A 17,407-nucleotide genomic window follows, 5' to 3' on the forward strand; every position below is an offset into this window, starting at 1 on the left:
GCCCATAAAATTTGGCCACCCCTTTCCTAGACCATGTAATATAACAACGGGTCTCAAACCATTTTTTTCGCAGAGCCCTTGGGATGTTAAAAAAAAATCCACGTAGCCCCAAAAACTTGAAATATCAATTTTACAACTCAAATATTATGGATCAATAAATTGCTATTATACAACCCTTATACAATATAAAATATGCAACTTGTAACAATTTAATGAATAATAATATTTGTATTTAATTCGGATGTGCCCGCGGAGTCTCTAAATTAGTCTTGCGGAGCACAGTTAGAGTACTGCTGTAATATAATATGATTTTCTAATCATTATTACTACCTAATATGTAAGCCATATAAATTTATAATTTATAGTCCTTTATTATTAAAGTATTAGTTAAACTATACTCAATTCAATGTAAGACTGAACCTTAGGTCGACCGAAACTTGTCAAGTTGACGCATCTCTACCACTTAAAGACCCCCACTGCAATTTATGATTACACGGCGACAGCACTGATGTCTGATTATGCTAGTGTCACAGAATGACAGAAAAGATTAAATGTTAAATGATGGCAACTGCCACCGATAATTGTCAATCAATAATAAAACGCATATTATCGTAAGCTTGTTTGTGGCCGGAGGGGGGGGGGGGGTCAGACGTGCAATTTGCACGAAAGCAATTCAACTAAAAATAGAGTTCCTATAGCAGGTTAAATCATTGTTCTTCAATTTCTGTATTATACCAATATGGTGATACACAATTAAAATATTTCATACTTACCAACACAGTAACGAAATAAAATAAGTGATTATTATTTAATAACTAATTTTATTTAGAAATTTAGAAATGTAATATTAAAAATAACAATAAATGTCAATAACAGATTATTTTTAATTATCATAGACATTTTATCAAACACCTATTAATTATTACAAATTGTGTCAAAAATATTACCTAGTATAGTTGGTGTCATTTTATACTTCGTGACTCATTTGGACATTGGACTTATCTGATGACTCACGACTGGCTAATAGTGGCTATGATATAAAAGGAAATATGGAGTTAAATAATATTTAGTGTTTCTTTAAGCGTTCGATTCGCTCGATACAATAAATGTTAAGAACATAACGGTGTCAATAATAAAGTGTATAATGCCTTATATTTTATATCGTTATTGTTTTATTCTAATCCGTTAAAGTAATTATAGGCGTATACAACTTCGATATAATTAATATTAGTCATAACACATAAGCTTTTGCCTTTTGGTGGTAGCAAATTTAGTCAAGTATTCGTGTGAAATGTCAATAAAATAAAAAAAAAACAATAAATTATATAAAACTTATATTTAAATTAATAACCTAAGTGGTTGATGCTGTACTAAGAAAGAAAAAGAATTTAATACATATAACTTATTTTACAACCAATGTGTATATTATGTAGTTAAATTTATTCGATTAATTTCGTACATTTAAACATTTATTATTTAGTACCTGGATATTTTATTATTAAGGAACAGCCAAAATTTTTTTTCCTGGCATACATTATTTAGGTACATTTGATATAATTTTCGCAAACTTGCATATTTTTTCATAACATCAATTTAACAAGAAGGCTAGTTTCAGTAGTTTGTATTATTTAATACAACTCTGTTGGATCACCTGTTTTACACGAAAATATAATCAATCTTAAAAAAATAAAAACGTTTAAATAATCATATATATAATAATACTATTTGTATTATTCTTGTTACCAAATTACTTGTATAATGTATGATTATTATGATGAGTAAAGTGAATATGCATACTTCTTACAATGTAAAATATGAAATTTAAATTATTTTTTCTTAGTTAATGACTTTCTTTAGGGATTGCTGAAGCCGTGATAAAATTTTAAAAAAAAATCAATCATTAAATAGGTATTTGATAAAATAAAAACATATTAGATGTAATTTTTTTAACTACTTACATTTTGGTTATAATGTCTAAAATTTTAAACTTAAACTGATCGAATAAGAATAAATAATAGTACTTATTCGATACGAAATAAATCGCAAGATAAGTATACTATACCTATTCTTTACACTGCAAACTTGAATAACATGCAAAAATAGTAAGTATTATTGAAAATATTATATATTAATTGTTGTAACAATAAGACATCACTTTTGTTGTCAGATGGACACGTATTAAGATTTTTGCTAATCAATTATCAGTTTTTTCTATTGACTTGTCGATTTTTTTTCTGGTTAAGAGATGAACTTTTGAGACCAAATGTTTACGAGTCGCCTTACGAACTTTGCAGCATATAATAAACGTCAGCTTTCACACTCCACAAAGTTAACATTGCAAACGTCGACAGTTTATTAGTTTATGTAATTAATTACACAACTAGTGACTTTGTTTTTGAAATATTACTCATGTAAACATGTAATCATGGAAGTACAGTAATAAACATTGTAATTTTAAAATTACTTCTTAACTCGACGATATGACCAAAGGTTCGACCGTTTAGATATATAGTATTTTCTCGGTACTATATACAACATCGTAGCATATACAGTTCAATGGTATAGTTATAGTGACATATAGTGTCAAATGCATAATTTTTTGTAATGAAATTAATTACATGTTTACGAGATATCAGAATTCAGAAGAACGAATAACCACAACCGTGGTGTACTTCAATTGCCTATCCGATACGCCTGTTGACCATACATTTATATATTATTTTAGTAGGTAATTGAATCGCGCGTACAAATAAAAAATAAAATTGTCACTTCGTCTTCTAAGTTCTAGATAAATCTTGTCAAAAGGATCCTATCAGTGGATAGCTTACTTACTCACTATTTCCAAATCAATACACTGTTGAATTAAAAAAAATATATGTAATAATAAGGACGTGTTTATAAAATATATATATCATACCGACTACGATGTTAATATAGTATTTTCATCTTATGTACGAATTAAAGTTAAGCATCATCTAATATCGCTATTTATACACAAAAAATTATTTTAACTACAACTATATTAATAAATAAATAAAAGAAATAGTCAATTTTGTCGAAGTGCTTACAACTTCGAGATTATTGACCCTCCGAACAACTTTGTTTTCAAATAACTCCAATGCCTTTAAAACAATAAAATTCTAAATAATACCTTTGATAATTATAAAGCATTAATACACTATCTAAAAAACATCAATGCCCAATAGTCAATACCGTACATATTATATTATATATGGTTCACTTATTTAATCTGATTAATCTTAAAGAATAGTAATAAAAAATATTCATCCAACACTACTCTAGTGGAAGATGTTGCTTCGGCAATAGACGTTATAAGACATCATCAAAAAATTACTTGGTAACATAGAACATTATATAATAATAATAACGGCTTTGTCTTTGATCTTTATTCTTAATTAAACTCGAATACGATGGAAACATCAACAATAGCTGATATTTTATAATGTATAAAACTAAAAATTATAAACATATTTGTAAGGTTAGTTAGATATAGGTATAAAATATTAATGCATTACACTGATGAGATTATGTTAAAAATATTTGAAGTGGTTTAGTCCCACTTCCAAGTGTATATCTTATTTACTCGTTTTAGATAGCGTTTCTGACCAAATTGAAAAAAATATCCTTTACATTACCTATATCCAGTCGACCAAAGTCTATAGACAATATACCTAGTCATTACTCGCACCTCACAGTCGCGGAAAACTTGATTTAATGACTCTTACGTTACAAACTTTTCAGGTGTAATCTACAATACAACCTATCATAGGGTATTCGAGTTCACAAATCGATGACTCATTGCAGTATAAGACCGCAAAACCACTTACGTAGGTACCAGGGGAATATTATGCGAATAACTGGCGAATAGTAACTGACGTCTTGTCATTTGTCAGACAATTACAACATAGATCAGATTATAAGTAAGAAGGTGGTATCTACCTACTCATTGTACACAGTGTCACGAACTTTTGTTACCTACTTTTTGTTTTTTTACAGTAAGTTCATCTTTCAGTCATTATTATTAATCATTATCATCAATATTATCGTTATCATTGCACAGTAATCAGCAAATGCGTATGTGACGTCATCGCGATTAGACAATAATAGACGGTTACAAGTTCGGAGCTATAATAACAACGTTCACGCGCAGTCACAACGTTATCAAAAGCAACTGTGCATTGCCTGCACTTTATACTTTCGGCTTTGACTTACCACCCGGCGTCGAACTTTGTCTGTCTAGCATGTGCTGTTATTACCGTCGTGAGTATAAGAAATCTATTCGCATAGTATACGATATAGCATGTTTTTGCCCGTCACTGTGGCAAAACTAGTGCGTGGTGTGTTCTGCAATCGACACAGTCACCTGACTCTTACGCTGAGTCGCGTCTATTTGACAAGGTGCGTGGTCCCGTCCGTCCGGAAGAGATTTGTGTCCACCACCCTGAGTTTATGGCACGGCGATTACGAATGGCAGGAACCGAAAAGCGAAGCTGACGTTGTCCGAGTGGTGTATGTGGATAGAGACGGCAAACGCACAGAAGTCAGGGGAAAAGTCGGTGACAACGTCCTGTATCTGGCTCACAGGTAAGGGACATTAAATCAAAAAATGCGCGTTGGCGTCGACAATCACGGCTGTGAAAATAATTTAGATAACTTTTGAATTTCACCAGGCATGGAGTCGAAATGGAGGGTGCTTGTGAAGCGTCATTAGCATGCACCACCTGTCATTGTTATGTCGCTGATGATTATTTATCTAAGCTTCCTGAATCGGAAGAGAAAGAGGACGATTTACTAGATTTAGCGCCATTTCTCAAGGAAAACTCACGACTGGGTTGTCAGATTATTCTGACCAAGTGTTTGGACGGCATCGAACTTGTGTTGCCTGCAGCCACTAGAAACTTTTATGTTGACGGCCACAAACCTAAACCTCATTAGTATAGTTTAAATTAGTACGACTGTTAGACGTATTATTTTATAGTAGTTCAAATAAAATGGAGTACGCTGAAGAAGCCATTGTAGTATCCAATAAAGCTGTAGACTGTGACTGCAAAGGTCAAATGCAAGCTGCCGTCTATTATTATAAAGAGGCTGCAACTCTTTTAGAACTTGCGTGGAAGATTCGAAAAGATGATCCTTTGGCCAATGAATGGTGTCAAAAATCACATGATTATATTAATAGAGCTGAAGCCTTGGAATATCAAAGTAATTTTTTTTTAATAATCAAAGTTAGTTATTTATCAAGAACAGAATCAAGTATTCACACACAGTGGAACCTCGATAACTCGCATTAGTTGAAAGTGAAAAAAATTCGACTTACAGATAATATATAAAATGTAAATTGTAAGGTAAGGGTCAAGGCATTCCTTCGAGTTATAGATAATTCGACTTATCGAGGTTCCACTATTTATGGTTCTGAAATCTCAATTATTTTATAAATTTATTTTTATGATATTTTATATTAAAGTGTATTCCATAAAAAAATATAAAAGAAATATATTTTGCTATTTTTTCTTGTATAGCCTATATTTGAACAATAATAATATCATAAAATTAGTTCAATTTCAGGAGTGCTAATTAATTACTTTGGAAAACTTACTATTAATTTCTATTTATGCTAATAACCCACCATACATTTTTCTCAAGATTGACATTCACATAATTATAAGTAAATTTAGGGATATAAAATTGTACACACTAGATAATATTGCATCTTATAAAATAATGTAAAAATCGTAAAAAAGTAGTCCACATGATATTCAATCAATTAGTTGATAAACTATTTTATTTTTGAAATATTTCAAGTTTAATCTAATTATTTTTATTTATTAAATTTCAGTACTTTTGGTTTGAAATGAAATATATCCAGTGATCATACTACATGAAGTCTTTAGGACATGGCTCTTCTTGATAAAATAAATAATTGTTTTAATTTAAATTGTGATTAAATATTAGTAATATAGTAATTTAAAGGAAAATAGAAAATTGTTCACTTGTTTTGTTTTTTTTCCTGTATATATATCTAATTTTTCCTTTTTTTTTTTTTTTTGTGGAATTTGGGGGACAGGCAAATTCTTTGTCCTCTTAAATTTAAACAATTAGCAAATCTTAGTTTAAAATTTGATAATTAAAAGATTAAAATATGGTTTTATTCAAAAATACTGTTAATATGCACTGTGAATATTTTAAATGAGTACCCAATCAAGATTTTTCATGTTATCATAATATTAATTTCTTTTGCCTTAAATTATAATTTAATAAATTAGGTAAGAAATCGTCCTGTAGATAATTGGAAATAGTTTATTACTTTATTTTGTATCAACTAATTGATTTATTGGAAAAAATCAAAACTAAACAAATAATTGGCACTTGAATTTATGTTTATTTTCTTCTGTGACAATCAATTTAATTTTCATATTACACCATTCGTCTTAATATTATTTAATATTTATAGCTTATGATATTTATTTTGAATTTTATAGTTCAAAATGAAGCTGCCAATAATATGGAAAGTATTAACCAAGATAAAGTGAGGTTAAAACAGTGCAAATATTTACTCAAGCAAGCTTTGGATATTGATGAGTCAGGAAAAGAGGATTTGGCTATTGATACGTATACGCAAGCAATTGAGTTATCATTAAAAGTGGTAAATAAAAATTATTTCTAATTAATAAAGTGTTCACACATTTTTATTACCTATGATATTTAATATTTGTATAAAACTAAGCATCTAATATGAAAAAATGCTTACGTCTATTTTAGAAAAAAGAAATATCGGATGATGAGATGATAAGAAATTTAACTACTTTAATTGAAAGAGCTCTAGATCGAGCAGAAAAACTAAAACAATCAAAGGAGTCAAATTCATGTAATAGCTCTAATAATACAGGTATCTTATGAGAGTGAAATAATTCTATTAGTTTCTTTTCCATAAATTGCATGTAATTTATTCCAACAAGATATTTATTTCTATTTGGAAAATATGTTTGAATGCAGTGGACGTCGTTTATTTGACTCATGGTTAATTGATTCATTCGACTATTAGACTCAAAATGGCTAGTCTCGATTTGCACATATACTAACATGTAGCAAAAATTTTGTATATTATTTAAACTCCCACACTAGTTAATAGGGTCATTTAAAAATTATATAAACAAAAAGACATATTATATAAATATAAATAAACACACTATAAATGCGATATAAGTCGGTACCATTATGGTTACTTTATGTTTGCAATTTTGACGCATTTGAGCAACATGAATTCTACGAAAATATGATAATGAAGTTAGCCGAAAAAGGGAAAATCCTATCAACCCTAGATGAATTTTTATCAAAAAATTTAGTTAAATATACCTATATATTATTTTATTTTATTTTTAATTGTATTTATACATATCAATAAATATTTTTAAGTAAATAAGTTTTAATTTAAAAAAAAAATTTTGGTCATTCGCCTTATAGATTTATTTGGTTAATGGACTCAAATAGTCATGTCCCAAAGTGAGTCCAATAACCGGCGTCAACTGTAATTATAATTTAAACAATATGGATAACCTATATATTTTATATCCAAATTGTAGTAACTAATAAGTACAATTTTAAATGGTTATTAATAGTTATATTTTTTTGACTGTCATTGTGATAAAAATCCATTTTTATAAATGTTCAAAATGTAAGCTTTATTTGAGCCAACTTTTTTAGTTACCAGTATTAATATGAGGAAATGTGTTACAAAATAACTTATTTATTTAATGCTCAATGATTTGATGTTATACTATGAGTTTTTATTTATTTTGAATATATTTTTGTTTTTATAAATACAAAAAATGAGGAATTATGATATATTGATATGTATAAAAACCTTAAATTAACATGTGGTTTCCTATTGTATATTTACATGTTAATGAATATTTTAAATATGATACTCGTGTTCTTGAGTTTATTTTAAACAATTATAATTTTTTATAGTTATTTAAATCATACTGTCATCAAATTTTTGTTTGAATATAATAATACAAAATATGTAAAGACTGTAAATGTTTAGTATTCAAACTAAATAGTAAATACTGTACTTATTAGATCTCATTTATTTTAAACTTACCTCATAGTTTTAAAACTTAAAATTAATGTTAAACCTAACCATACAATTTTTATCTTTATTTGTTGGTACATAATAATTTAATTGATATACATGGTTTCAAAGCATTAATTTAAAAATAAAATAATACTCAGGTATAGTATTTTCCATCCATTATATTTTAAGTTTTAAAACGTTAAATTTTCAATGTACTATAAAAATAACACTAAAAATTAAAACTATTAAATTTTGTTATTTTTATATTTAATATTTGTATAATTGAAATACATTACCTATTTAAGTTAAAGCTATTTTATATTAATGTATTAATTAAGGTGCTAATTTTAATTTAATGTTTAAATTTTTAAATTTAAGACTGCCGAGCTACTTGCTGTGTTCCGATTAAAAATATTGAGAAATTGCATTTTATTGCAAAAACATGTTCATAATTATAATTTATAACTATGCTGCTTTCAATAAAATACTGAAAGTTGTCATAAAGTTATAAAAAATAACATTTTTTGTGATATTAAATTAATAGCAAAAACTCATGTAATAATTAGTATAAGTTCTTATAGCTGTTAGATTGGTTTTTGTAAATTTATTTTATTTCTGTATAGTTTAAAAGTGTATTTTTTGATTATATAATTATGGAATCACTGAAACATTTCTTATAAAGTGTGTTGAAACATTTAAAAATTTCCAATTTATTTTCTTTAAACTGGATTATTGTCTTATGCTCTTCAAGAACATTTACTTCTATGCTGTCTTTAATAAAGTTTGATATTTTCTCAAATGTATTGTTTTAGCTTATAATTTATAATTGTTTAAAGTTTATCAATAATTTATTGAGTATAATTTTAAATACACATTGTATTTTGAAAATAAAATTAACTTATAAATATTTTGTTATTTTGCAATGATATAAATATAGTTTTAGTATTGTTAAATACGAAATATATTTTAAATGTTTTATAGCTTAAATATAAATTTATGTAAGAAGTATAAATAATTTTCAGAAATTAATTGTTAAAACTTTTGGGTTTATTTAAATAATCATACAACTAAATTGAGAATAAGAACAACTATTAGTATAAAATATAATTATATAAGTTGTCTTTAATTAACTAAAAATGCATTGTCTCTGAAAAAAAAGTTATAAGCCATTTAAGTACATTAACATTTATATGATGTATATATTGTCTTTGTTCATATAAAACATTCAATCCAAAAACCAGTATTTGAAAACATACTTGTAATGTTAAATATTCAATGTAAGCCAAACGTGCAAATAATAAAAAAGTTAAATTTTAAAGTTTATGTTTTTAGATAGTGTAATATTAAAAATACTTTTTTCAAACTTATAATTGTACATGAATAAAAGTGGTGTTTTCAGTGAGAAAATATTATGAGATTTCAGAATCCTAAACTAACCAGTAATAACAGTATTATCAATTTTGAGATTAATTTCTCTTTTATAATGGCAAACTGTTTTATTAGTACATGTGCTCTTTTACTGAATGTAGTACTATAAAAGTTAATAATTTAATAATGGTCATCATTTTGTGACTTGTATTCATTTTTAACCAACTCATAGTAGTAATATTCTTAGAGCAGACACAATTTATTATTTTTATTTAAATTATTATATTTATAATATATATTTTGTATTATTTGGTTAATGTTTAAATAAAAATTTTTTATTTAATATCTTGCATTCATGGAAATGAGATAATTAATGATTATCATATACATTGTGTACAAATTTAATGTATCTTATTTCAAAGATAAAGAATTATTGTGTTGTATAAAATCAATTGTTTGTCAATCTTTATAAATATAAGACATTTTTATTTTATTTTGCATATCATAATGTTAAATCTCTGCCACATTGTCATTTATACTGCTTAAAATTTTCTCTGTTCGTTTTATAACATTTTATCTTTAAATTATCTGTATATATTTTATTTGGTTGAATTGGTTATGTAATAATAAAATGGACTTTAAATTTGATCTCGGGATAGCAAATTTTTACTTGTAGTATCTAATTTTATGGTATTTTCGTTATTTCAAATAATAAGATTTTGGAAATAATTTGAACTTTTTTTTTACATAACTTATTATACTATACATTATAAAATTAAAATAGTTAAACATTATTTAAGGTACTTACTTAAACAGAATAATTCAACAATCATATAATTTTTAAATTTTAAGCATGTGCTTATGTATGTTATTATAATATGAATGAATTTAAAATATATATATATATTTAGAAATTTATTTTTCAATTTTTATAGTTAAATTATTTATACAATGTTTAAATCTATTATTAATACGTTATTTAAAACAATTTTAAATTGTAAAGCAATTTTTTTTTTTATTGGTTTATATTAAATACATAATTTTGTATAATAATTTTCAGCAATATTTCATAAGAAAATCATTCAAAATCGAACTTCTAAAGTACTAGAAAAATCTAAAAGTGATCTTTATACAGAAGCAGAAAAACAAGTATTATTATTCACATCAAAAATTAACAATAAAGAGTATGTTCCATTTATGGATGTTGATCTTTTAGAGAGGTAAATTTAAAAAATGTATAATACATATTACGTTATTAATAGTATTCATATGCAAGCACTTAAAAACTTATTTTAAATATGTTGTATTTGTAATTAGATGTCTTTGTCTGAAATTTAAAATTTTATTTTATTTAAATTAAATAATAACTGTTACCTATTACATCACTAAAATTATCACAACTTCAAGTTAAGTTGGCTAAAAGTAATTTATTTTACATTCAAATAAAAAATTCTAAGGACCAATATTTTTGTTTTAAAAGGTTTCAGTTATCAATTCCATTCACAGACAGTGATGGTTTGCTTACATTATCAATGGATCAAAAAAAAAAATTTGTTCAATGGATAAGACCTGATCAATTATGTTCTGATCCTAAAATGGTGGTTGGCGACTCCATAGACTTTTACAGCATTAAGCAAACGGTAATAACAAAAAAAACTTATTATGTGATGTTTAAAAAAAAGCAGCAATAAATAAATAATTCAAGAATAAATTACTATTTTCATTTTATTATATTTATCTAGTTTAGGTATTTTACATATAATATTTTATGTTTTTTATTCAATATCTATTATATAATGATATATATTACATTGTTATTTTATTTAGTTCAATAATTGTTGTTGTAGATTGTGACTGACTGTTCATTTGTAGCATCATTAGCTGTATGTGCTGTGTTTGAGAAAACATTCAAACAGAGATTGATCACGTCGATTATCTATCCTCAAAAACACAATGGACAACCCGTATACAATCCATTCGGTAATGCAATAGAATTATTTTTTTTTACAAAAATTAACTACATGATATTAATGTATTGTTTATTTTAATAGGAAAATATATGATCAAATTTCACCTGAATGGTATACAGCGTAAGGTAATAATAGATGATTTATTGCCAGTTGGCCAGTATAACTCATTATTGTGCTCACATTCATCAAATAAAAATGAATTTTGGGTTTCCCTTATAGAAAAAGCATACCTCAAAGTAATGGGAGGTTATGATTTTCCAGGATCAAGTAGTGTAAGTTAATTGAACTCCAAAATCATTGCTGAAAAATTTTTAATTGACTGAAAAATGAAAACCAATGGTTATTTATTTTTGTTGATTTTAGAATATAGATCTCCATGCTTTAACTGGCTGGATACCAGAACGTTGTGCTATTCGTTTAGATGATAAAACATTTAATGCTGATGTTCTGTTTGAAACTCTTTATACAAGATTGTGTAAAGGCGATGTATTAATAACTGTCGCTACACCACCAATGTCAGCAGAAGAAGAGAGAAGAACTGGTCTTGTTTCTTCACATGCATATGCAGTATTAGCAGTGCAAAAAGTTAATGTAAGCCATTTAAATGCAAATTAATTAGTTTAATATTGAAAGAATATAACAAACATTGTTTAAAATTATTTCAGGAATTAAAACTGTTGAAATTGAAAAATCCATGGGCTCATGTACGGTGGAAAGGACGTTACTCTGAGTTGGATGAAAAGAGTTGGACACCTCAATTAAAAAAAACGCTCGACTATGATCCGACTAGTGCGGCTTCATTCGATAACGGAATCTTTTGGATAGATTACAAATCGGTAATTCATCATTTTGATGTATTCTGTATGAATTGGAATCCAGCAATATTTCCATACACTTCGTGCATACATAAGTAAATCACAATTTTGGAATTAAAAATATATTAGAATTATATTGAATCTAAACCTAATTTTTTATTCATTACTTATATTTTTAGGACTTGGAATACTGGAACAGGTCCTATTAGTGATCTATATAATATAAGTGAAAATCCACAATTTTATCTAGATATTGGTAATATTAACAGTGGTGCTGTTTGGATACTGTTAACCAGACACATAACTGAGCTACAAGACTTCAAAGAAAACCGTGAATATATAACTGTTATAGTATATAAAAATAATGGAAAACGTGTTCATTACCCAAGTACATAATTTATCAAATATATACAATGAAATAGGAACGTTTTAGTAAGATTTTAATTTTACTTCTTTTAGATGATCCTGAACCGTATATATCTGGAACACGTATCAACAGTCCTCATTACCTTAGCAAGATTGTTATTAATGATAAAACACCATCAAAGTATACATTAGTTATATCTCAATATGAAAAAATGAATACAATTAATTATACACTGCGAGCATATGCTACATGTCCTTTTACAATGAAAGAGCTGAGTAACTCCTATAATCCCAAATTTAAAACAGTTAGTTTTTCTTTTTAACTGCTATTGGACAAAACTGAAAACACCAATTGGATATTAATATATTATTATTCATTACAATTTGTACAGACTGTCAATGGTGAATGGAAAGGAATAAGAGCTGGTGGATGTCAAAACCATAGTACTTATAATGATAATCCCAAATTCAAATTAACAGTAGATGGACTATCGGACACTGAAGCGTTACAAATAGAATTAAAAGCACCAAAACAGTATCAGATTGGAATTGAAATATCATGCGTTGGGTTAAATAATGTAAATGCTACAGCCAAGTTTAAAAGTAAATCTTCCGGAAGCTATAGGTTAGTATGTGTTAGCATAGATTAATTATATTATAGTATATGAATTAATCTATGGTTTTAGGTATATTATGTTAAAAATTAGTATTGATACACAGACATAAAAAATGAGTTTGAAATTATTTTTTAAATTATTTAAAATTTGCCGGGAGGAAGTAATGCGAAAGCGATTCCCTCCCGGTCGTCGGTTCAAACAGGAAAAAAGAAAAAAAAAATTATTTAAAATTTAATTATATCAAATATTATTTATTGAGTTAAATCACATTGCTTTAATAAAAAAAAATTTTGAGATGATTACATAAATTAAAAATATACTTTATTTTAGTTTATACAAATTATTACAATATCATTCACTGGCTTTATTAGTGTTACGTGTGAATATGTTTAAATATTTGCCACGTGTCATTTCTTTAGATTCCTCTAAGCCCAAGTTATAGGCAAAGTCATATAAAGACTTAAGTTCATCTAAAAGTGGAGGCAATGGCATTTGACTATAACGTTGTACAAGTAACATATCATGGGCATCTGGTGGTTGCTTCCATGATGGTTGTTTATCAGTTGCACTAGATGCGCGTATATGTTGTGCAAACCCGGACATACCAGGCATTGGTTCAGGCCAAAGTTCTGGCGACGACCGATCAAGGGTTTCCATCGCCACTAAACACTGTTGTTTTTGTTGATCAAGTTCTGGCATAGTCTTCTCAGCTGGGCAGATGATGTAATACATACATCGATCTGGACATTCGGCTTCATTTGACATATAATGAAACAAATAAATATAAGCAATTTATATAGTTTAAATTTTTGTTATTTCTAAACACAAAATAATAAATAACCAATATATTAAAAAAAAATTGAAAAACAAAATACTAATAACTAATTTCAATAAATTTAAATTATAAAATGTTAATTAGTATAGTAATTAATAATCATTAATCAATATGTAGATATAACTAATGTTGTAGTGTAAAGAACTCACTTTTAAAAGTAAAAAAAAAGAAATTGGGAATTATAATATCGAGATTTTAAAATTTTAATTATATATTCGTATATATATAATATAATTAATTAAATATATATTATATGTATGAATGAAAGCAATTTATAAAAATTATAATTAAGATAGCATTAAATTCCCGTATGTTTTTTTTTTTTTTATATCAACTAAACAACATTACTATTTAGAATAATCCTTAATTTTTAATATTTTTTCAATTTTTAGGTCTGGATATGTGATTTTAGAATTAGCTGATATTCAGCCAGGAACATACGAAATAATTCCTTCTACATACTTGCCTGCAAAAGAAGGACCATTTATATTAACTGTAAATGCATCTTGCTCAGTTAGTATTAATCAAATTCGATAGATTAATTTTTAACACTCATCAATTAGTTATTTATACATCTAAAAATGTGTTGTTAACTAAAATTTATATTTATTACTGATTTATTTAGTTCTCTTTGAGTACTAATACATCAAAAAAACATTTTGTGTATATTTCTAACATAATATGTAAATTGCATAATGTGATACATATCGCTCATGTATAAAAGAAAAAATGTTGTTTTTGTTAATTAACCATAATTTATTTAACCTAATACCTAATTTACTTTAAATTGTTATTTTTTAAATCAAAACATTTACTACATTTTATACCTTAAGAATATCAGTAAAATAATTTGTAATATAAATATATTTTTTTTACAAATAACTTTTAATTAATCCTTTACTAAACCTAAGAATCTATATAAATTGGACAGGGTAAATGTGTATAAAAAACAAACAAGATTAGTTTTGTTATAAATAAAATGATTAATAGTTTATTAATTAAAAATTAAATTAACATTTAAAAAACTTAATTTTCTTGATATATAATCAAAATAATTCAATATAAATGATAAACATGTATAATATAGAAATAGAAAAAAAAATTTTAAAAAAATACATGATTATAAAAAAGAAATACATTTAACTTTCAGCTTCTGTTGTATTTTGATTTTTAAGTTTGTCAATAAGAGGTATTTGTCCACCTGCAGTCTTGAAAGCATAACATCCTGAACCCACTGTTATTATAAAAACTATAGATAGTGCGAGTGTATTATAATAATATTGATTGAGCAGGGTTACTTCTGATACAACTAAGTGTGAAATAACGACATATAAAATTAAGTTTTTATTGTCTGTGTTCAATCCATGGAAAAATATTATTCCCCAAAATATATGTAGGAGTATGGTGAATGCAGTAAAAATTGAAGATACAATACAAAATGCACTGTATCCACCACGGAGTCCCATTGTTCCTGGTCCTCCAACTTCAGCAAGTATGTTGATCAAAGAGAATAGGCCACTCATGACACCAAATCCCAAACCGGAAACATATGACAACATGTGTTTGTTGTTAGACACCAATGAGTGTACCACAAACCGTTTGAGTCCGCGTTCTGCTTTGCGCAACAGCAGATATAAAAAATAACGGAAAAGTTCTTGTACCAATACAGATACGAGCACTCCAAACCAAACCTGCTGCTTGCTGGGGAAGACGAACCATACTATTGACGAAAGTAGTAGACTGAGCAGCCAGAAAAACGAGCTGGCTATTAATATGATGACACGTACAGGATCATTCATGATGGTCACAATGAACATTGACAATGCCGGACCAAATGCTGTCAGCGCACAACCAGTAAACTCCATTAGTGTCATTGTGGATTGGTGTCACAGCTTAAGGTACCGCAACAAATAAATTAATAGAAAAACGTTAACACTGAACAGCACGAACACACATTTGTTTTATAAAGCAATCAATGACTAGTATCTTTAATTGTAAGTGTTTTTGTTAATAGTAAATTTATCGTTAGTAGAAAATTATCGTATCGCACCAGAGTATAACAAATAGGAAGTATCATAAACTGAGCGTTTTAGATTATTATTTATTATACATAAAATAAACGAGTTGAACAAAGTCTGGCTTACCGGTTTAATTTTGATCGTGCGGCTTACATCAAATTTCACTGTTTCAACCAGCAGAAAAAAAAAACAATAATCTATGACGGAAAGTGAATCCCGGTTGCAATGATATCGTTTTGTTATGAGTGGGTGAAAAATTATAATATGTTATTGCAACTTGCAATCCGATAATCGACGTTCGACTATTTAATTTACGCTTGGCAACAGCCAAAAGCCTAACCGGAGCACCACGTAAGTATAATAAGAGAAGACATTAATTACTGTTTAGCTCATGTTTAAATGTTTTAATGTTTTTAATAAATAATAAATACCATACAATATGTATTATTTAAATTAAACATCTTTTATCATGAACCATAAGATCCGAAACGAAATCCCAACAAATTTAATAATTATTGTACACTATAATAATTGTCAACCGGCTTCTTGGTAACTGGTAAGTGATTTGTTTACTAAATGACCATGGTAGTGGTATTTTTCAACGGTACAACAACTACTATTACAATTACTACCGATGTTACCAACAAAAATACCTTTTAGGTTTTAAATATTTTTCGCGCGTGATTTGCCGAACGCCCGAACGCCGATGACAGCAATTATTAATTAAATTATTTTATTATGTTTAATTAAAAGTATGATGTTGAGTCGGTTACTGGTAAGTGACAATTGCACACATCACGTCCGTGCACATTATAACTAATAATATTATATGTACCTATAAAATTGTTATAACGTGACTAATAATTGTTTATATTTCTATTAAAACTGCAGAGCACTTAAGACTTTTAACGTTTAATATTACATTTTATGTGTACAAATACACAATAAAATTGTCAAATACAATGTTTTCGGTAAAAATTAATTCTAAATACCGTATTAGGTACTTAAAGTAAAACAATACTTTAGATTTTGTATTTATAAAATAATTAATATATATATTATGATAAAAATATATAATATACTTGGTAATGTAGGCTCAGAATCGTTTTTTTTGTGTACAATACTTTATCATCGAATTCAAATTTAACACATACATTGACACATCGCAGTAAATTACCCAATGACGATGTACATTTGACGCTTATACAACCGAACGGCTATCCACTTACTCATTTTTTTCCGCTGACCCTTTCAGCATTAAAGTTATTTATAATATCTTCTGGGTCATACTAGGTACATATTATGTGACCAATATCAAACACC

General features: G+C 26.9%; 4 protein-coding genes across 4 annotated transcripts; 2 read left to right on the forward strand and 2 right to left on the reverse strand.

Annotated features, from left to right (window-relative positions):
• The first annotated feature begins 4,106 nt into the window (after positions 1–4,106).
• On the forward strand, positions 4,107–5,068 carry LOC114123467 (adrenodoxin-like protein 1, mitochondrial). The gene is made up of 2 exons (XM_050204539.1): positions 4,107–4,605; positions 4,692–5,068. Exons 1-2 carry the CDS (start codon positions 4,322–4,324, stop codon positions 4,954–4,956), a joined length of 549 nt encoding a protein of 182 aa, XP_050060496.1. The 5' UTR covers positions 4,107–4,321; the 3' UTR covers positions 4,957–5,068.
• Positions 5,013–14,916, forward strand: LOC114123463 (calpain-7-like). Its single transcript, XM_027986456.2, has 13 exons — positions 5,013–5,223; positions 6,501–6,664; positions 6,781–6,907; positions 10,524–10,683; positions 10,944–11,103; positions 11,311–11,443; positions 11,515–11,705; positions 11,797–12,024; positions 12,099–12,343; positions 12,428–12,636; positions 12,708–12,919; positions 13,007–13,239; positions 14,459–14,916. The coding sequence occupies exons 1-13, from the start codon at positions 5,013–5,015 to the stop codon at positions 14,601–14,603; spliced, it is 2,418 nt and encodes an 805-aa protein (XP_027842257.2). The 3' UTR covers positions 14,604–14,916.
• On the reverse strand, positions 13,462–16,360 carry LOC114123466 (protein lin-52 homolog). Its single transcript, XM_027986459.2, has 2 exons — positions 16,211–16,360; positions 13,462–13,983 (listed from the first exon to the last, which is right to left on the reverse strand). The coding sequence occupies exon 2, from the start codon at positions 13,961–13,963 to the stop codon at positions 13,583–13,585; it is 381 nt and encodes a 126-aa protein (XP_027842260.1). The 5' UTR covers positions 13,964–13,983; positions 16,211–16,360; the 3' UTR covers positions 13,462–13,582.
• Positions 15,030–16,360, reverse strand: LOC114123464 (gamma-secretase subunit Aph-1). The gene is made up of 2 exons (XM_027986457.2): positions 16,211–16,360; positions 15,030–15,958 (listed from the first exon to the last, which is right to left on the reverse strand). Exon 2 carries the CDS (start codon positions 15,938–15,940, stop codon positions 15,206–15,208), a length of 735 nt encoding a protein of 244 aa, XP_027842258.1. The 5' UTR covers positions 15,941–15,958; positions 16,211–16,360; the 3' UTR covers positions 15,030–15,205.
• Positions 16,361–17,407: the final 1,047 nt, after the last annotated feature.

Source organism: Aphis gossypii, chromosome 3, assembly GCF_020184175.1.
Source record: "Aphis gossypii isolate Hap1 chromosome 3, ASM2018417v2, whole genome shotgun sequence".
NCBI classification, from domain to species: domain Eukaryota; kingdom Metazoa; phylum Arthropoda; class Insecta; order Hemiptera; family Aphididae; genus Aphis; species Aphis gossypii.